A 21,883-nucleotide genomic window follows, 5' to 3' on the forward strand; every position below is an offset into this window, starting at 1 on the left:
GCAGCCTAATCAATCAGCACATCCTAATTAGCTCAGGGCTTGAGCTGCGACTGCCAGAAAGAAGAAAGGAAGGGAGAAGAAGAGAGCACGAGAGAGAGAGATTGCCCTTATGCACAGAAACGTTTTCAGACATGCTGTTATTACATATCCAGACAAGCCTGAGGTTAGTTACTTTGTTAAAACCTATAGAGAGAGAACGAGTTGAACCAACTGACTGAAAGGAAAGACGAATGGATGAAAGTTCTTCTTTTAATAACATTCCCAGAATCCCTTAATTTCTTCCTCCCTAAAGGGCCTCTTTCATGGAAAGGATGTGTGTGTTCTGATTAAAGGCGTCACTCATTTTCTGTGTAGTGTGCACATGCACACTGTGGATACACTGAGGCTATGGGTGCACCTTAATCAGATCTCTAGTTCACTAGGCAGGGCACTGACCATGGAGCTGGCAATTTCTAGGGCTGTCCTATTCTCAAAATTGTTTCACTGAACTGAAACATTCCATTCCCTAAAATTCTCACAATGTACTGTAAAAACAGTGAGCATCACTGGTCCTATGTTCACTTGTTTATCAAAAATGTTGTCATGCCTCAAGTTGTTAGAAAGTGATCGCAAGTCTAAATAAATGACGTAAAACCCTTGTTTTCTGTTTTAAAAAAATGTATCTCTATTGTGCATGAAGGAAAAACAGTCCAGCCTTCTGTTATGTTCGGGTCATTTTTTTTACCCTGTTAATAGGTCAAAAAGATGTATGGTTTTTTTGATAAATTTTTATATTCAGTGATCAACACTCTTGCTATTGCCCAATTGTTCACAATATACTTACTTCTTAGGGAGCTTTGGAGTGGGATGAGATACAGCATGGGCAGTGCACTTACTACTAAACCAAGGAGTGGATTGAGACACACTGAGAGAGAGACGTCTAGCTCACCAACTTTTTTCTTGTTAGACTAACAGACCATTAACTTGGGCATAACGCACTGAAGGACTGCCTAGTGCCCTTGAGCTATTTCCAAACAAACTGACATTACTGAGCTGTACACATCATAAAACAGCCTCTTCATAATCTAATGACCATCTTTTTTCACAGACATGGCCTGCTAATCCCCAGCAATGATTCAGCATGCTGATTTGCTCTGGGTTTGGTTGTGTGTCTGTGGGAGAACCATGTCCACATGTGGCACATAATATGGCTTGTAAACCTCTTTGGGGTTGGTACAGATGAAGACACAATTTTCACTTTTACATCTGAGAATTTCTGTTTTACATTTGAGTGGGCATGCTTGATAGTGCAGAGAAGAGGTCAGTAGATTTACATTTATGTGGGTTTCTAAACAAAGTGGCTTACAACAATGTGGGAAAAATCAGCTCAATGTTCCTGTATTTCAATTGATTGAGTATGCTGCTAGCAACACAAGGGTATGTTTTTTTTTGTTTTTGTTATTTATAAATACAATAAAAAAAGTACTTTAGTATACCTATTCTATGATGAAAATGTTTGCAATTACTAATTTTAAAGTCATTCAAAGTCAAATATATTTCTTAAAGTAAAACATTTTTATAATATCTAATATCTGATGATATTAAAGAAAAATCCCAAAACGATCAAAGCTATATTAAGAGCTGAAATTCTTGAATAAAGAAATGTTGGCATGAAAAGTGCATAATAATATTTTATAAATATTTATTAAAATAAATAAGCAGTGAAACCAATTTAACACAAGATGGCTCTATTTTTTTGAGAGCTCTAATTCTATGTGCAATTTTCATGCCAATGCAAAGCGCAAGTGGGCATGGGTGGGAGTGTTTGTGCTTTCTGTGGGTATATACATTCAATTTATAGAGCCCTATGACATTTATTTTTATATTTTTCAAATTCAGTCTTATTTTTTCCAAATTCCGTGTTTTCCATTTTATTTTCTCTGAATTCCAGGTTTTAAAGTTTAATTACATTTTACCATTAAAAACTGTCTAATCAAATTCATTTATAGAATTTTAATGAAATGAAAATGTACTTTTCAACAGATTGCATTATAAGTGTTTCTGTACTGATCATCACAGCACAATCCAAAACACAACATTTGAGATTTGTTTATGTATTTATTTTATCAAATTCAGTGCTGCACAGTAGAGCATCACAGTAGCAGTAAAAGCAGAAAATGTAATTTTGCTTGTGAGATATTGCTTAGAAATAGTGAAATAATTATTGATATCTAATTCTCATTATTATACTACATTGAATTTTACATTTTACTATACAGAATATAATTTTGTCACATTTTGTCAGTTTCAGACGTCTAGTTAAAAGGGGCTTTTATTTTGACATTTTGGAGATCCAGATGCTTTAGACAACTTCAACCGACTTCTCCCCTCAATAAAAGCAGTTGGCCCCAGCAAAACTATTTGATCTTGATTTTAATGTCCTTTCATTTGGCCTTTAAGTTTCAGAAAGAGCACATCAGTAGACTAATTTCACGATCCTTCAGGGCTGCACAATTAAACAAAATAATATAAAAATGGCAAGTTGGTGATATGTGAATATTAATCCACAAAAGGCTGTGATTTAAAGACAGATAAACATGGTCTGTGATTCAGAACAAATCAGTAACGGCTGATTTGTGTCCACGCGCATGGCGGCGATCTCAGATCAGTTCACGTGCATTGTGAAATCAAAGTAATGCAAGTTCAAGCATTCACACAATTCCAAACGTTAGTTTGCACAGATTAACAAAAAAGGAGATTACAGCGAAGTAGCTTTGCACAGTAAAAACAAGGTAAATAATGTTTTTATTAAGAAGCTATGTATCATTGTGTATGAAATATAAATATGAAGTGCATATTAATGAAAATTATTGAATTGAATTCTCCCTTGTGTTTGTTTAATAAAAAACAAATGGATGTAATGATGGTTCTTCTGATAAAACAAACACTACACCACAAGTAATGCTACAGTTACTTGAATTTGTTTAGTATTTATTAATCTTAAGAATTAGGAGAATATTCTCAACGCATTAAGGAACACTTAATCTTTCAGTTTATCACAAACATTCAAAATCACCACATTTGGAGATACATGGTTTTCTCTGGACAATAAGGGTATGAAAAATTGTACACTGAAAAGTAACTAATGTAGTAACTAAAGCTGTCAGACAAATGTAGTGGGGTAAAAACTAGAATATTTGCCTCTGAGATGTAGTGGAGAAAATGTATAAAGTTACATTAAATGGAAATACTCAAGTAAAGTACAAGTACCTCAAATTTGTACTTAAGTACAGTATTTGAGTAAATGTACTTCCACCACTGGAAGCAGACCATGTCATAGGCCCCAGAGGAGACCGGGTATTGAGTTGAGTCGAGCCTGTTACTGCTGGAGAGCACTGGGAGTAGTAAAGAAAGATGAAACTGTGATGAAAGTTTAATACATTGAAGGACATAGATTAAATACACATTGAAAGCCAATGTTTACCAAAGATTTTAATGAGGTAGAGGCTACAAATGTGTAGGTATACACCTACAGTTAGGTCCATATGTATTTGGCCATTGGCATGATTTCTGTCTAGTACATTGAATCTGAAATTAAATAATGACTATGGACCTCAAGTGCAAACTCTCAGCTTAAATTTGTGGGTATTTTCAGATGTATCAAGTGAACCATGTAGTAATTATAGCATTTGACAGACTGCCAATTTCAGAGGACCAAATGTTATTGCTCAAGTTCCTATATAAAATGATCATATTTAGTACTTGGTTTCAGATTCTTTGAATTTGATGACCAAATAATGCCTGCATACTACAGCTGAAAGTCTACATTTTAAACTAATTTTCAAATCCAATGTGCTGAAGGAATAACCAAAAATTGCTTCATTGTCCAAATACATTGACCAATCTGTATACATTACAAACCAACCTTACACCTGTAGGCTAGCACTACACCTAAATGTCTCCTTCCTACAAATAGAAGGGTTCGGACATTGTGGACATGGGGTGTGTTCCTCACCATCAGGAATCAGGGGTTAATCCCTGGCAATATTTCCGCAACCATGCGGATGTGCCTGGTGACAAACAATCTCCCTAATAACAAAAGTAACAACACAGAAAACAATTCATTATCAGGGGTGCAAACTCATCAGGGGTCCAGGGGCATGGTCCCCCAGGAAGAAACTTTTTAAATAGAGAAGACACACATTGATTTGATGATACATTCATTCTGGTCTTTTAGCAGATCCGCTGAAATATATCTGGTTACCATGGTAGTGATGTCATGCGCTTGGCGTGTGCTATTAGGGCAAAAGCAACAATAAAAATTAGTTTTCAACAACAAGCTGAAAGAAGCTGATCCATTTGTTTGTGCAACACATGAATATAAAAGCAAGTATTTTTCTGTCACTGTTAATTTCCCCATGAGCACGGAAGTAAATCAGACAATGTCACATTCAGACAGCTACACTGCACTTTTTATGTAGTACAAGCAATTATATGTTGAGATGTGGGGGTTGTATTTTGAATTTTAGGATACAATTTTGTGTTAGAATATGTACCTGACATGAGACGTAATTTCATAATTACACATGCAACATGACATCATATGGATAGACTACATGGAATTTGTACATTAACAAAAAGCTAAAATGTGGTTAAATTGTGAAAAAACTAAATCTAAAATAAAATATACATTTTCAAAAACTATATAGCCTATACAGTTAAGTGCAGAAGTTTGAATACCCCTTTTGTTTTTAAAAGTCTCTGCACCCCTTTCAGAATGCATACAAATAGCCTATAAGAGATTAAATATTTTATATAGATTTATTATGACTGGATTCCGCGATTCGCGCAACACAGAAATCATTGAATGACTTATTTCATCAAATCCTCAGAATTAAATTGCACTTGACCCAGCCCATTAGCACTTTGCGTGCACAATTTCACCAAACCCACGTACGCTTAGACTAAGCACATGCTTGCACGAAAACATAAAACTTCATGGTCATGTCCATTGACTTTGCACTTTAAACCCTGTTTGAAAATTATTGCCAATATATGAACGGCTTGTAACTCAACCTAAAAAATTAGCCCTTCCCGAACTTCCAAGGTTGCCTATTAAAGCCTGTAGACTGATTTTCATGGAAAGTGAAAAGCGGGTCGGTTTTGCTTGGAAAATCCAAAGGATGTGACATTTAAGCAGAACGTGATCTTGGTCGAGCGAATACTAGAATGAACATCGGCAGGGCGTTTGGAGTGATCTTGATTCGGTTTTGGGGATCAAAACCAACCCTGAATTCTTATTATTGGACAGGTAAACTGACATAACTGCAAAGCATGTGAAATGTAGTCATTTTAGCTAACTTGATGCTTCTTAACTTTTAAATAATTTCAACAATCTTCTCTTTATACTAAAAGTCAGTATACAGGATAAATGCAAGCAAATACGCTGGTTTCTTGATCGTAGTACAACATAAGATATACAAAACATACAATAGGGCAACATAACAGTGCAGTGCAATAGTAAACTGTCTGGAATATTTCAGTAGTAGCTGTATGTGTATGTGTATGTTAGCTGATACGTAGTTTTAGTTTAAGTTTGTAGTAAAACAGTCATAACTGTGTAATCATAATTATGCTACCTCATCTGTCAGCATGATGCCAGTGAATCACGTTCAGTCTCTTTGTATGTTACTTCATTGTTTTGGCCGATGCTCGCTTGCTCACGTCCCAATGGATTGTGTGCACTAGCACAAGCAACAGGTAGCTGGCTGCAGTTCACTTAACGGCCACAGGTGTCATTAATAACAAGGGTTTCTGAATCTTACATACTGCTCCTTTAACTCAAAAATGCATGATTTTGTTAAAAAATATGAAAGTTTGAAAATGTTTCATAAATGAATGATTAGGTTGTGTACAGTCATGTATTCAAATGTGCAAGTAAAAGATTTTAATGCCTTTTTTTGGTTACACCACATGCCGTTTTTAAAGTCATAAAAAACCTTTTGTGTGTTTGTAGAAAATGCTTTGAATGTATGTTTTTTTTTTTTTTTATGTATTAAACAACATTTGGCACAGTGATTACATTTCTATTAATTGACAAGTGTTTTAAACAAGATTTAAAAAATATTTCAAATTTGTATCTCAGTTTACAACCTTATTTGTCAATGAGCCACATGTTGATGTTAATAATGTTAATGGCATTTACAGCACAATCCTACAGAAAATGCAGATTCAATACATTTCCAAATCATGAGGTTTGTAAACTTACACTCATCTAGGATGCTTATGTATACAAACAAATGTCATAGGTTATAAAGAAAAAACTAGCTTTAGTAGATTATAACTGTATTTGCATTTGCTATGTGCTTCTATGTGGCTATTGATGCATAGCTTAGAAGTGCCACATATTCACAGCTCTACCTTTCCTGGCAATTAGCATTAAAATAATTTGCACGTTGGATGATAATTGAAAGTGTCTGCTATTAACATAAATGTAAATGAGTCAAGGCACCAAGCGTAGAGCTTCAAAATGGGAGTAAACACACCCACTGATAATGTTAATACACACAGTGATATATGACACATAACTTTAAAGAGCTGGGGTATTGTATATAAAAAACCTGGAATATTGTATGTGCTTGTTCTGTAAGGTACTCTGTTTGTAGTAGGACAGCAACAGACAAGAATGTGAGGCAGATTGAGGTTGAGTGATGGACAGAAGCAGATAGGGAAGTGAGGCAGTATGGGGTATTTTGAGTGGTGTAGAGATTCAGTGAGTTTGTGGGGTGTTTTGTTGTGAATTGTGACTCCTTCGCGCTGCCTCCCTCCAGGTGTTTGTTTTTGTGACTGAGGAAATTGCTCATAAATTTCAAATGACGGTTTGCGGAGAGACCAATTTCCCCGGTTTCCCTCACAGTCAGATTTATGATACAGCAAAGAACGGGTGCTGATATTCATGGACAGCATCTGCTTCCACCTCTTTCTACACAAAATATACACACAAACACACACATGCAGTCAGTGGAGACTCACATACAATTCAATAGCTTAAAGAAAAATATTGCAGTCCTATAATGCTCCTATAGGAATCACAGCTACAATAAATCTGGACCGTTTTACTGAGACCATAGAATTGTTTTCCTAGATTAAATACACTTCTTGGATAAGATGTACAGTGTTGACAAGGACGATTGTGTAATTTGTGGACAGTGCCTAATCCCTTTAGAAAAAATTATTCTATATTTGATTCTATACTCAAGCTAATACCCACTATTACTATATGGGACCGTTTATGTTCATACCTCTCTTCAATGCCCCCCAAGAACAATGCGTATCTACTTTTAAATCGTAACATATTTAGATAAGTTTACTATGTGGATGATTATCATTCAACATATTATCATGGGGAGCAGGATGATTTAATTTTCATAGCACAAAATTTGAAATCGCTAATTAACTCATTTCATTGATATAGCACAACATTTACCATTATGAAAAGGGGCAGTTTTACCCCACTACTGGTGAATAATGACAAACCAAATGACAGATTCTCATTCAAAGAGATTCATCCATAAACTTTTTATATCCAATATAATAGAATTCCACACTATTTTCCTACCTCAAAACCGTTCTGAAGGAATAAATCTCACAAATGTTATTCAGATAAAATATCGGGATAAAGAGGAGAATATTCATTAATTAAATGTATTGACATGAGATTTAATGCCATCTTTGGCCGATAGAAAAAGTTAAGGTTTGGTGGGGTTGGGGGCTATCTTACCCTGGAGGGCTTCTTTCTCCAACTTCCCCTATATGTCTCCCTTGTCAATATATATATGCTCACCTACAATTTAATCCGATATGAGTACTTATGTCTAATAATTAATATTCCTACGCAAGCATCACAACTGCTGTGATTGAAGTGATTGGACTTAAGATTTCTGCTTAGCAGAAGATAAAGTGGCCAAAAAAAATTGCCATAGACTTTCATTGAAGGTGAAACCCAAGCCATATCATAGAGACTTATGGGGGTGGGCACTTAAAACACCTTAGAAAGTAACACTAAGTAAGTAACACTTAAAACACCTTAGAAACCAACTACCGACACCAAGCAGCTATTCAGAACATCCCAGAAATGCCCTAGAAACCACTAGCAAAACATTAGCATTTTAATTGTCACACATTTTCTTTAGAAAATCCAAGTTTAATTTTGGGCCTGCCCTGAATGCATTTGAGTATCTGTGTGTGTCTGATGTAATAAGAGGGGGCAGTGTGTCCATGACATTGTCCTCTGAATGTGAACTGTTTGGCCATGACTATGCAGGAAAGACTTTGTTACAGGAAAAGACTTGTTTAGTTTGTGTCTCTGTGTGTGTGTGGTGTAGTGATATGCTTTTGCCAGATGTTTTCTGTAATTTTCCTTGTTGCACTAGTAGGACAGTGACAATGACCCTGACCCTGGCCACAGCCCTCTCTCTCCCCCTCCTCGCCTCTCTTTAATCTCTCTCAAAGTCTCTCTATGACCGTTAAGCTATTTACTTCTCTTTAAAGACATTCTGCTCTGGTGCAGTGTACTTAAATGTGACTACAATAATAAGGTTCTAAATTTGTGTTTTAATGGTAGTATATGCAAGTAATTTGTTCTTGTTACAGAAGGATCCCATGGAATCCTGGGTGTATGTCACCACCAAGTGGTCAAGATATGAACTGCTGTTAGTAATCTGCTCACGACCCAGCAATGCCCCAGAGGACTGTGGCTTTAGATGCATGATGATTGAAAACAGAGGAGAAAGGTCATTCGATAGGGTGGTGGTGAACGTGTAAACCAGGAGGAGGGAATACATTACTGAACAAAGAGGAGAGAAGGAGAATATAGAAAGCAAGCAGGAGAATTCAAAATGAGAATTTGTAGATTCTATAAATTGCTGGGCTGGTATGTATGAATTATGGGATGGAAATGCTGGTAAATGCTGGTAAATGCTGGTTCTTTCTCTCTACTAGAGTTATGCTGAATGCTGCTGTATATCAAAACAGGTCAGCCTGTTTGAATTGACAAATGCTGTCAGTCAGTGCTCAGAACTGTTTGTTTTAAGACTGTTCTTGCCCCTGCTGACCATTTGTGAGAACATTAAACTGCAACATGCCATTGGCCACACATTCATTATGTGTGTTCAGTTGGGATAGTTTGAGTTTGCATGCATGCATGTCTATAAATGTGTTTGTGTGTAAAAAAAAAAAAATTGTGATGTGCATGTTTTCTTTATATTCTGTTGGTGTTTCACACAGCATGTAGAGTAACATTAACTTTCAGTTTCTCTGTATTGCTTCTTGTTGCATATAAGAGTTCAATAGAGTATTGATTTCATTTATAGGTGCTTGGTCTCTATCTAAATTGACCTGTAGGCAATAGGCATGTATGATGTTTTTTTTTATTATTATTATTTTTTTTTTAATGTCTAATAACTATTGCTGGTTGCTGATGTAAATCTATGGTGTTTAACCTATGGTGATTTTTTTAATTTAATTTATTTTATTAAAACTAATAGTAATGACATACATTTGGTGTAGTTAGGCATCAAAATGTTGTAAATATTAGGCAGTAAGACTAAATACGATTTCTTTAACCAAGATACATAAGATAATATACATTCTCTAGAAACAAGACTTCAAGGAAGTTTGACTGTGTTGACCATTAAACACTTACAGCAGTCTATGGGGCAAGTGTATAATGTTTGCCCCATAGACTTCCATTTGTAAGCTCATGCTCATTGTTTACCATCGTACCTTGGTTTGTAACAAACAAACAAAAAACCTGTGACTACAATTTAATTTACTGTACAATGGACATTTGTTGGGCAAGTGTACAATGGTTGCCCCATAGACTTCCATTGTAAGTGCATTTTTTTTTTTTTTTGTCCAGTTAACACAGAAAACAGTTTTGCCTTGTATCTCAGTTTGTAACAACCATTGTAAATGCATATGTATTTTTTTTTTATTTTTTTATTTTTTATTTTGTTTTTACAAGAGGGATGAGTCAAAATAATTTTCTTTGGTAACTGGGATAAACAAAAAAGCTATGCTCACAATGCATTTACAATGGAAGACTACAGTGGGGCAAGTGTATGACTGTTGCTGTGCATTTGTAAGCATTTGTAAGTACAAAGGAGTAATGGTTGCCCCATTGTAAGTACATTTTTAAGTTCTGTACTCTTTTTGTGTTTGTTGTTGTTGTTGTTATCCTCAGTTACCACAGGAAATATTTTTGAACCGTTTTACACTTGCCCCATTTCTTCCATTGTATATGCATTTGTAAACATTTTTTTATTGTTTTTATAAACTGAGGCACAATTCAAAACGTACAGAAAACTGACCAACTGATCAAGTAAATGTGACTTTAAGAGAAGCAATTTTTTAATGTTCTTGAGTATGTGCAGCATTCATGAAACAATTGGCTTAAGCATTTCTAAAATCAAGTGTTGAGGCCAAATGTGTTTTTGCTCTAAAAAAGCAAGACACAGCGCAGCAAAAAAACTGAATACGGGTGTCTCGAGACAAGTTCTCAACAGTTGATGTACTTTTTAGCTTGTCATGGCTTCTGAAAAATGCAGCGCTCCTGTGAGAGATGCTAAGAACACAGTGAAATGTGGTGCAGTGGTAAAATACATCCATCTAGCACATGTTTTCATAGGAAGATAATTGAAAAACAGTACGAGCTGATGCAAAAACACGATGTGAACTTTATTTTGGTTTAACTCTTTATTCACATGACACAGGACTAATTTATGTTTTGATCTAAAAAAGGTAGCCTTTTGTTGATTGTAGGTAAATATCCACTTCATCCAGTGCTCTGTCTGTTTTTTGTGTTCTTAAAGTGCACTCAGTAACTTTTTGTTTGTGTCATCTTGGACTTATAGTGACACTTAGTGGTGTGGATGCAGCATCATTCAAAATCAATAGTTTTCAGTTACAGATGCCACTGTAGAAATGCACTATTCACAATCAGCCATGATTCATTTAATCCAAGAGTGAAAGTGTCCAATAACAAGACGCTTACTGAGATTAACCAAGTTGTATTCAGCTGGTCATGTGATTCTAAAATAGCATCCCCCATGAGGGTGCCCCTGCCACATGCGGAATAAAACAGCTTTTATAATGAGTTTGTGTGTGTACATGTGTGTGTGAGAGAGAGAGAGAGAGAGAGAGAGAGAGAGAGAGAGGCATAGTTTTTACTTGTGTTTACCCTCAGGGTCAACGTTGTAAATAATGTGCAAGCTTGTGGTTGACTTGTTGGTGTCTGCAGTCCTGTCTGTCACAGATGAATAAATGAATGTTTTCCAGCAGAGCTGTTATAGTAAATAAGCCAATTCTCCACTATCAACCTAAAACACTAATATAGTCTGATGTGTTTGGCCTCCCCTCATGTGCACCACACATATCCACTCAAGTGCACAAGAGGGACACATCCAAGACTTCACTCATTTAGTGTTGGAGTGCTGGTTCAAAATAGAAGAGAGGTGTTGTGGGACATGTTACACTCTTTTCATCTGCATTATGAAGTCTCACTGAAGCATATCAGAATCAAGAGCTCTACAGTTCAATACCCCTATATGACTGGCTGTGTTCACAAGCGCTGAAATTAGTTTTATGCTGGAGGAATTATAATTCTTGGCCTACCGGTCTAGTGTTGGTCCTTTGCTGTAGCACAGACATTTATGGTCTGAATAATGGAGCTAGTGTTCTAGTTTATTAGAAAAGAATTTACACTGCTGGCTTTTTAATGCGCCAATAAAACCCATACAAAACCATGTGCAGAAAATGTTAATGACTCACTCAAAATGTTAATGACTCAGCAATATTCCTTCCTAGTGGACTGACAGTTGCTCCTGTTGTTACAAATGGAATGATTTGTCTTGTAGGCATGTGCAAAATTACATTTTAAAATCAACTATTTGTTAGGTCATAAGTAAGCCCTGTATAATTAGCCTGTTTATGGTTTATATATATATATATATATATATATATATATATATATATATATATATATATATATATATAAACCATAAACAGGCTAGTGATGTATATGTGTGTGTATGTATGTGTGTGTGTGTGTGTCAATATATATGTATATAATATATAATGTAGCTGTCAATTGATACAAAAATTATCAAATGTAATTTATCCAATTAATTACATGATTTGGCGATTAATTAATCACAATTAATTGCATAAATAAATATTTGCTGAGAAAGCCCCTAAAACAACAATTTCGTTTAAAATGATCAAATAATTATAAATAGTTATATTTATGTAATTATAAATATATTATATATTATAAAATAATAATTCTGATATTTAAAATGCATTGTATTATTGTGGCAGACGAGTAAAGCCTTGATAAGACAAAAAGAGTCTTAGAAGGCAATAACTTGTTTATTTCCATGATATTAGACATAAGCCTATTATTAAGCCTAGCAATTAAATTCGTCAATCGTCAATTTCTTATAAGGGTTTTTCTATGGACACGTAAATGTACAAATGCCACAGATGAATGCTTTTAGAGTCGTTTTATTGTGCTGCATCATAAACACAGCGTTTTTAGGTCGCTGTTTCAAGTTAAACAGTTTGAAACTTAGAAAACCATGTCTCGAGATTCCTGCATTCGGAATTGCACTCCTAAGATAAGATTCAACTTTATTGTCATTGTGCAGAGTACAGGTACAGAGCCAATGAAATGCAGTTGTTTTCCCAACTAAGCTGGGGTCAGAGCGCAGGGTCAGCCATGAAACAGCACCCATGGAGCAGATAGGGTCAAGGGCCTTGCTCAAGGGCCCAACAGTGGTATCTTGGCAGTGCTGCGGCTTGAACCCCCAACCTTTCGGTCAGTAACCCAGAGCATTAACCGCTGAGCCACCACTTTCCAATCCTACCTATAGTGTTGGAACGCAAGTACACATTCTGATCTTGTGCGATTGTGAAAGCCAGAGTGTGGTTTGTTTTCTGTACAGCTGTGAGTTGCCTGTACAGCTGGAGATTCTCTTACTACCCCCTGCTGAAACAGCTTTAAACATCAAGCTTTAATTGCTCTGATGGTTGTAATATTCCATATTACAGTCCAGGGACATGATTTATTGTGTTAATTTGTTTAACAATTCAACAGCCCTTATATATACTGTATATTATCTTAAAAAATATATATTTAGATAAACTAGTTGGCCTCACTAGTGGACACATTTTTCAATTATATTAACCTATCCCTATCTACTTGTACCCTAATCATTTGTCTATTTCTTTTGGTCCTACAGGAAGTTCTATTACATCACCCTGTTACGGGACCCTGTATCTCGCTACTTGAGCGAGTGGAGGCACGTCCAACGTGGGGCCACTTGGAAAACCTCCCTGCACATGTGCGACGGGCGAACGCCCACGCCCGAGGAGCTTCCCCCCTGCTATGAGGGCACTGATTGGTCGGGCTGCACACTGCAACAGTTCATGGATTGTCCGTACAACCTGGCGAACAACCGACAGGTGCGCATGCTAGCTGACCTCAGCCTGGTGGGCTGCTACAACATGTCGTTTATCCCAGAAAAGAAACGAGCCAAGATATTACTAGAGTCCGCGAAAAAGAACCTCCGTGACATGGCCTTCTTCGGATTGACCGAATACCAGCGCAAAACGCAGTACTTGTTCGAACGGACTTTCCACCTCAAGTTCATCAGGCCCTTCATGCAGTACAACAGCACGCGGGCCGCCGGCGTTGACCTGGTTAATGATACAGTGCAACGTATCGAGGAGCTTAACGATTTGGATATGCAATTGTACGACTATGCCAGGGATCTTTTTCAGCAGCGTTACATGTACAAGCGGCAACTCGAGCGAAGAGAGCTGCGCCTAAAGAACCAACCCGCCCTTTTTCCTTTTCGTCGGATGCCCAGCGCCAATCCTTCATCCAGGGATGACGCGACTGTGTCTGAGGCTTCGCGCTTACCCACAGAGGACTATATGAATCACATTATCAACCGCTGGTAGCAGTACTGGGGGAGGGGAATGGGAACTACAGGTTGATGAGGAGAAAATGGCTTCAATCCCAAGGTCAAGTTTAGCGGGAGACAAAAACTTAGACAGAGCTTTAGCGCCACCACCACCTTGTCCCTTAAAGACAAGTCAAATATGGCCCTCCCCCTTCTGTTATGCTCCAGGATATCTCCATCTCCGCAAGAGAGGATTCCAATATCATGAAACACTGGCTCTGTCTTCGATTTGTGAAGACTATATTTGCCAGATGACAGATATAGGACTGATTAACATAAAGCACTGAGCCTAAAGACTTCAATGGGCCTAATCACCCACTGAAGAGAAAAGATAACAAATGTAAAGATTATGGGAATTTTATTCACTACAGATTTTAAAAGAATGAACAGAATGAAATTGTATAGAGGTATTTGCTTAAATGTTCGCTGTCATTTCAGCCATGAATTTGTGACTATAACAGTCTGTCTCTTTATTTTTAGTTTATTATGCTCTTATTTGTTTTAATTATTTTAAAGGGATTTTACTTTCCCTCAAAGATGTATTCTCACAGCACTGAGACCAACAGATCTGCCTAACACTTATTGGATGCAATTTATAAGCTTTTCAGAATCAGTGATGACTTGAAAAGGTCTGTTCTGTTGTCTTGTTTTTATTTGTGCATCAGTCACAAATGTCAATGCACCAAACAAGACGTGGACCATAGCCATTATTTAAGATATGTGTATTAATATAATCTTGCCGAATGTGAGAGCACACCTCAACTGGAGGTATTTCTTTTGTCCGATCTGACAGATGTCTTGCGCAATGCTATTAGCCGAGAAGAATTCTAGGTTGACATGGCACCAAGCCTCAGCATCCAATCCAGGCAATTTCTCAGTCATGGATGTTGTCTTATGCCTAAAGGGAGCCAGTGTACACCCAAAGAGGAAACTGTATCCTAATTTACACTTAGTAGGAATTGGCTTTTTGTTTCTGAGCTTCTAGGACTGGGTGATATAGCTACAAAAATTCATAATTTCAGCCTTTTTGTGACATTCAATCCATTCTAACGCTATTTTGCTACTAGTGTTTAAATAAGAGATGCTATTAAAAGATGTATGAATGCTCTCACACTAATGAAATGTCTTTTAAAAAAGCTGAGTGTGTAATTTATTCATTGTTAAAAACATCCTGCTGTCCTAGCTTGAAATGCAGAGACAACTATAAGTAAACCAGGCATAGGTTCATTTTCTCAAAAACTGTAAATACTTTGTCTCTGTGGCACTTTTAAAAAGTCCTCAGTTTATTTTGAGTGGCCCATTCTGTTCAACACAACAACATTGCCTCGAACAATTGCGTGAGTTGGGGTGGGGCCATCTACTGATTTATCAACAGCAGATGGTAGGCATAGTTAGAAAACTGTTTGAAAAAAGTGTTTATTTTTGTAATTTTGTTCGGTCGATGTAGTGGTGCAGAAAATACACTTCAGCTCTTATAGTCAAGTAAAAATGTGTTAAAATCATTGTGATATTCACAATGTTAGTTAATTTTATATTGTTAGCAAAATCATCCCAAATACATTGTGGATATTCGATATATCACCCAGCCCTAGTGTGTAAAATAAAGAGCTCATGAATCCCATTGCAGAAGGAAGAGGCCATAAACACAGCCTTTATAAATGTCACCACCATTTCCAATTTCTGTTGACTACTCGTTATTTCTAATGCAAATAGATAAGGAATGTCTGTATGTGTATATACAATGAGTGTTGTAGCATTCTGTTGAGTACAACTGTTCTACAGTAAGTATGCAAGCGTGTTTGGATGTTACCAAATATTTTATGCGTGCATGTGTGTGTGTGCGTGTGTGTGTGTGTGTGAGAGAGAGAGAGAGAGAGAGAGAGAGAGAGAGAGAGACAGACTCATGACCAATCTCTTGACATGGTCCTCAGGGACTGAAGCCAGTAAGGGGACAAGAAAGTATTGCATCTGCATGAGGGTGAGTAAATGATGAGAGAATTTTCATGTTTGGGAAAACTATCCCTTTATGTTGACTACATTTAGAGAAAACTAAATGTGAATTAGGTATCAGGAAGAATTACCCCACTTGAAATGTGCCCTTCCTGTTTAACTGACTTTCGAGATGTTCTTAGGTACATCTTCTACTTACTGTTCTGCTGTGGGAATATTATTTCTCAGTAACCATAAAGGCAGACTACTCTTCACTTATTACATATTTAACAAGCCTAGAGTGTTTTTACATTATACAGGCACAAATGTCTTATCATGAACGATCTGCATAATTTATGAATGATCCAAGGCAGCCCTTTATTACTGTCTTAATGTGATACTATCATTCCTTTCAGGTGAAAATAATTGCGAAATGCTCTTTATCAAACTTGTAGAGGTAATTCTTCAATGCAAAACTTACTCACTCATCTTGACTAGTTTGGTGACCAAGGCATACACCCAACCAATCAGAGTGTAAAGTGTTAGGTCAGAACCATACTATGTGCAAGTATGCAAATGCTTGGCTAACTTAACTAAACATGCATTCTTTCATTACTATGTGGGTTACACACCTCAGTATTCAAAGGGGCCATAGAGTAAACCTTAAATGTCTGTACTTGATGTAACCTGATGTGTTTAATTTTGATAATTTAACTAACTTTCTCAGCAAGATTGTCTTTAAACTATTTTTGCTCTGCCATGACAGTTGTTCAGGTGAAAGAGAAAACTGGCCATAAAACAAAGCAGCTTACGCTAAGCCCGCTATAGCGCCCCTTGTGGGAGTACTGAGAATGCACCATGATTTGTTGCTTATTTCAGAACGCACTGACGTGTGAAATCAAGCTTACGTAGCTAGAGGCTTTTGCGTTCACGTTCTCGCATTCAGTATGTTTCGGGCCTTTAATGTGAGTTGAGCAAAGTGACTTAATTGTTTCTGAAAGAATGTGAGTGTGTGTAAGAGTGAAAGCAGCATTAGCGAATCCCTGAGCTCTGCAGAGAAAGCGTTCTGCGGGGTGCATTTCAACAATGGATAGTCAAAGACACCAATAAAAATAAAAAATAAATCATTTTTATATAAACATGTTGGTGCTTCCTGTCTTAATTGTCTGGCTTTGTACAGAGATTCTGTGAGCATATTCACTTTAAACTCACACAAGCAATATTAAAGGAATACCCCTATTCCAGGTTATTTTCTTAAATGGTAAATGGTCTGCACTTTTATAGCGCCTTTTTATCCTTAACAGTTTTCAAAGCACTTTACACTGTGACATTCACCCATTCATACACCAATGACAGCAGAGCTGCCATGCAAGGCACTAGCCTGCCATTGGGAGCATCTTCAGTGTCTTGCCCAAGGACACTTCGGCATGCGGAGTCATGAGGGCCGGGATTCGACCCACCAATCCTGCAATTAGTGGCCAACCCGCTCAACTCTGTCACTATTTACTCCCCTCATGTAGTTCTAAGTAAATACTTTCTTTCACTACTAGAACAAAAAAGGAGATATTTAGCAGATGGTCCAAGCTAATTTCTCCATGAAATGACATTATTCACAAGCGATAAGAATTTGAAATTCCCTGTCAATCAACTCAAGAACACGCATACACATTAGCTATACGAGACTGTAAAATTGTTGAAGACGCACAATTTATTATACCAGTTGTGAAGGAACAACACACCCCCTGTGGATAATCATCGCCAGTGGTGAGTTTTCCACATATGACTCCAGTGGTTAAATCCATAGCTCAAGAAGCTATATGATAGGTGTGGGTGAGAAACAGATCAATATTTAAGTCCATATATTTATTTACCATAAATTCTCCTCCCTGACCCATAGGTGGTGATATGCACAAAGAATGCAAAAATACCAAAAACAAAAGAAGAATAAAGTAAACGTGAAAGTGTGTGACAGTAAAAAATGACTTAAATATTGAACTGTTTCTCATGTATCATATTGGTTTAGAAGATATGGATTTAACCACAAGAGTCTTACGGCTTGCTTTTATGCTGTGTTTCTGTTCATTCTGAGTTTTCCACCCATTCACATTCATGCATGTTATGGACCTAGAAGAAGATATTCTTCTAAAAATATTTGTTTGTGTTCAGCGGAAGAAAGTCATACATGTAGAATGGCATGAGGGTGAGTAAATAATGAGAAAATGTAAATTTTTGGGTGAACAATCCCTTTAATCTGTTCTGCTATATTTACTGCACCCCATTTGTTTTTTTTTTCTCTTCTGTGTGCAGAGCCTACATCAAACATGGCAAACTGTCAATAACATTAAATCTCAATGGTTCATAACGCACAAGTCGCATGGACTACTTTGATATTTTTGGGTGCTTTATAAGTTTCAAAGTGAGGCGCTAGCCACTGTTATTGTGTAGAAACCAGTGAAAACATTCTTTAAAATATACTACATGGAATTTATTCATGGTGCTGCCATCTTTAATTTTTGATGGGCATGAAAACAAGTCTGTGAGGGATATATTTACAGTCTTATTAATGGCATGCAAAAGTGTCAAAAGTTGCAGAAAGCTCCTGGATAAACATCTAATGTTCACATCTAACGTTCACAGTTTTTTCTACTGAAAGTCTACAGTTTTTTTTTTTTTTTTAAATAATTGTCAGCAAAATCATCCAAAACACTTTAAACAACTTTACAACCAATAAAAGAGACTGTAAGTCTATCCTTCACAGCCTCGTTGTCGTTCCCGACAAAAAAGACGGGACGGCACTACTTTACAAATAAAGGTTTAATATGTTCCATAGGTGAAAGAGAGTCAAATGGATTTGTTTAGGGTGAAAAATTAATGACAGCATTTTTATTTGTGGGTGAACCATTCCCTTTATTCACTCATGAATTGAAAAAATTCTAGAGGGAACCCAAGGCAAAATAGATTTCTGTGTTCATCATAGGAATTGCATAAATATATTTTGTTTGTTGTTTTATTTTTTTCTTTCTTTCTTTCTTTTTTTTTTTTTTTTGCATGTCTCCCCAAATTCATCACTGTAGAACTTTACAATGACAGTAGAAAGTGACACTTGCCCCCCACATAGACAGCAGCTCTGCAGCAGGAAACAGAGACCCTCACCAGACATTCACCAGACAGCAGCCCCTGGAGCCGAGCCTATTCCACAGGAGCAGCTGACTCAGACAAGAACGCTCTCCCTGGTAATTACAAAATACCTCCTGGCACGGATATCAAGACACACTTCTTTGTCCTGTTGAATTGAAAGGCACAGAATCACCGTATCAGCAGCCATTATTGTCTGGAATATATGGGGGTAATCACTTGTGCTCCTCAGAGTTCTGCGGGGGTAATGAATTGCTACACTGTGTCTCTTGGACAAGAGCCATGCCGAGAATCACTTGTACCCCATGGCCATTGTTCTGCTAGGGATAATAATATGAATTCCCAGTATGAAAAATACAGTATATAGAGAGAAGATGAAGTGGCTGCCAGAAGAATTAGAAGCATTTCTATAGCGCTGCACAATAAGTATTGAACCTGGGAGATGATGGACTACAGCAAACTTTTGTTTTGACCCAGACAATTGCCAGTTTTCTTTACAAATTAAGAGAAACAGTTGCTTAAAAATGTTTTAAATTTGCAATCATGGGAAATTAAATCACTATAATCAATTCCATCTATTCACATACAGTACAATGCAAAACATTACTAGGTTATTCTTCTGAGACTATCATAAATAATTCTCACTATGTTGACAAAACCTCATCTATGTGAGGCACATGTACATCGGCAGAATTCGTAACAATGTTCAATACATAATAAAACATTTAAAAAAAAAAAGGTTTGAAGGCATTAAAATGTGTACATATGTTGATTATCTTGAGAGGTGCTCTAGATGAAGCACTGACCAAATGAGCTAAAGGCCATCCTGTGACGCTGTAGCCTTTAGCCTCCTTGTTAGAGTACCCTCCTCCCATGCCGGAGACCTAGGTTCGAGTCCCGTACGGAGCAGGTAGAACAAGAGCGTCACATTGGTGCCGTGACCCAGATGGGAGTGAGGTTTAGGGGGGTGAGTGTTATGGGAGCCAGCTGAAGAGATATCTGTGCTGTGTGTAAACCTCACTCTCCTGTCCTCAAGAGGTGCACTAGCGGATGACTCCTTGTTAGAGCACCCACCTCCCATGCCGGAGACCTAGGTTCGAGTCCCGTACGGAGAGGGTAGAACAAGAACGCCACATATATATATATTAGGGCTGTCGATTTAACGCGTTAATAACGTGTTATTAATTTGACAAAAATTAACGCACTTTAATCGCAATGCTTAACTGAGAAATTCAAGCTTGTAGTACCACCTATTTACTCCAGAGGGCAGTAATTGAAATTTCAGCTGTGTGAGCAACACAGTTTATACAGTGAAGAAAACAATTTCTTGCGTTCAAAACACTTGGTGGAGTGCAAATGCGATCTTTAAGGGATATTAAGATGTGTTTAAAGACTGAGTATTAAACTGTATTTAACTCGACACAGTGACCTAAACATTTATTTTTATGACCGCAACACACCCGAGACGCGACACAAGCATGTCTGACGCAGGTCGTATGGTCTTTACCTCATACATATTTAATTACCAACGAGGTTAAGGATGTGTCCTTTAAACTGTTACACCGTTTTTACCCAGTCAATCTTTATTTAAGAAACATGCTCCCTGAAATAGATCCACTTTGCTCCTTCTGTAATGCTGTAGATGAAAAGTTTGTTTGTTTATACGTACCTCTATTTTAAATAGTTTTTCTTTGCTTTATAAAGACAATTTGGTTTTCACAGATTTGATAAGTTAATATTTTCTGATTAATCTGTTTATTTTTCTTGCCAAGTTTTTAATACATAAGTGTAAATTTATGTCTATAAAGCCCCTATTTGCACTTTTTTGTAAAGACTTGAAATATTATTTAAATACTCTTTGTACCTCCAACAACTCCAAGCATCCAAAGCATTGCACTATGTAATGAATATAATGTCTTGGCATTATTGTAAAATATATCTGTAGTATTGTGTACTATGTGTACCCCTGGCTTGTTTCTAAAAAAAAAATGTCTAACCAGGTTTAAATTGACGGATCCCTAAACAAACCCTCACAATAAATCTCCAACAGATTGACAAATTCACTTGTGAAATGGATTGCTGTGAACTGTATGCCAATGATTGATTTATGATCAATAATAATTTGTTTATATTTAAAGATAACTATGTATAATTATTTCATCATTGTATATTGAATTATTGTTATATGAGGGGCTTTCTGAGCAAATATTTGTATATGCGATTAATCGCGATTAATTAATCGGGACACCATGTAATTAATTTGATTAAAAATTGTAATCGATTGACAGCCCTAATATATATATATATATATATACTTCTGTTGGATGCCATCAGTCTGTGTTATTTCATCTTTCAATTTAAAAAAATATTGTTAATAGTGGAATTCCTTGTGAAAACTACATATGTATACTGAAGAAAAAGATCCACCAAGTTTTGTCAGTCGTGGCCAACAAACTGCAGCAAATGAGCCCGGCAGCAAGCGTCCATTCCCATGATGCACTGCATATGACACAATCCAGTTGGTCTCCCTAAACTCTCAAACTACTTACCTATTTGAATAAACAGTGTATGATATTTTGCAAAAAAAAATATTCTGTATATTGTTTATGTACTTATAATCAACAACTTAAATTAACAGTTTTATATACTTCTGTCGTTTTTAATTACATTAATTTGCTTTGCTTTATGGTATTATTGTTTTCCCTCATTAAAGACATGAAGTAGACAATTGTCAGGATACGCCTTTAGCGAGGAGAGGACCCAAATGCAGGATGGCAAATGACAGGCTTTTATTAATCAAAATAACAGAAAAC

At 36.7% G+C, this 21,883-nt stretch overlaps 1 protein-coding gene across 1 annotated transcript in view; it reads left to right on the forward strand.

The window, feature by feature from the left end:
- LOC127645418 (heparan-sulfate 6-O-sulfotransferase 1-A-like) overlaps positions 1-17,072 on the forward strand; it is a 215,544-nt gene extending 198,472 nt beyond the window's left edge. The window contains exon 2 of the mRNA XM_052129027.1: positions 13,281-17,072. Within this exon, the coding sequence (XP_051984987.1) occupies positions 13,281-14,004 (724 nt within the window). The 3' untranslated portion in view covers positions 14,005-17,072. The remainder of the gene's footprint in view (positions 1-13,280) is intronic.
- Positions 17,073-21,883: the final 4,811 nt, after the last annotated feature.

This window comes from Xyrauchen texanus, chromosome 6 (genome assembly GCF_025860055.1).
Source record: "Xyrauchen texanus isolate HMW12.3.18 chromosome 6, RBS_HiC_50CHRs, whole genome shotgun sequence".
NCBI classification, from domain to species: domain Eukaryota; kingdom Metazoa; phylum Chordata; class Actinopteri; order Cypriniformes; family Catostomidae; genus Xyrauchen; species Xyrauchen texanus.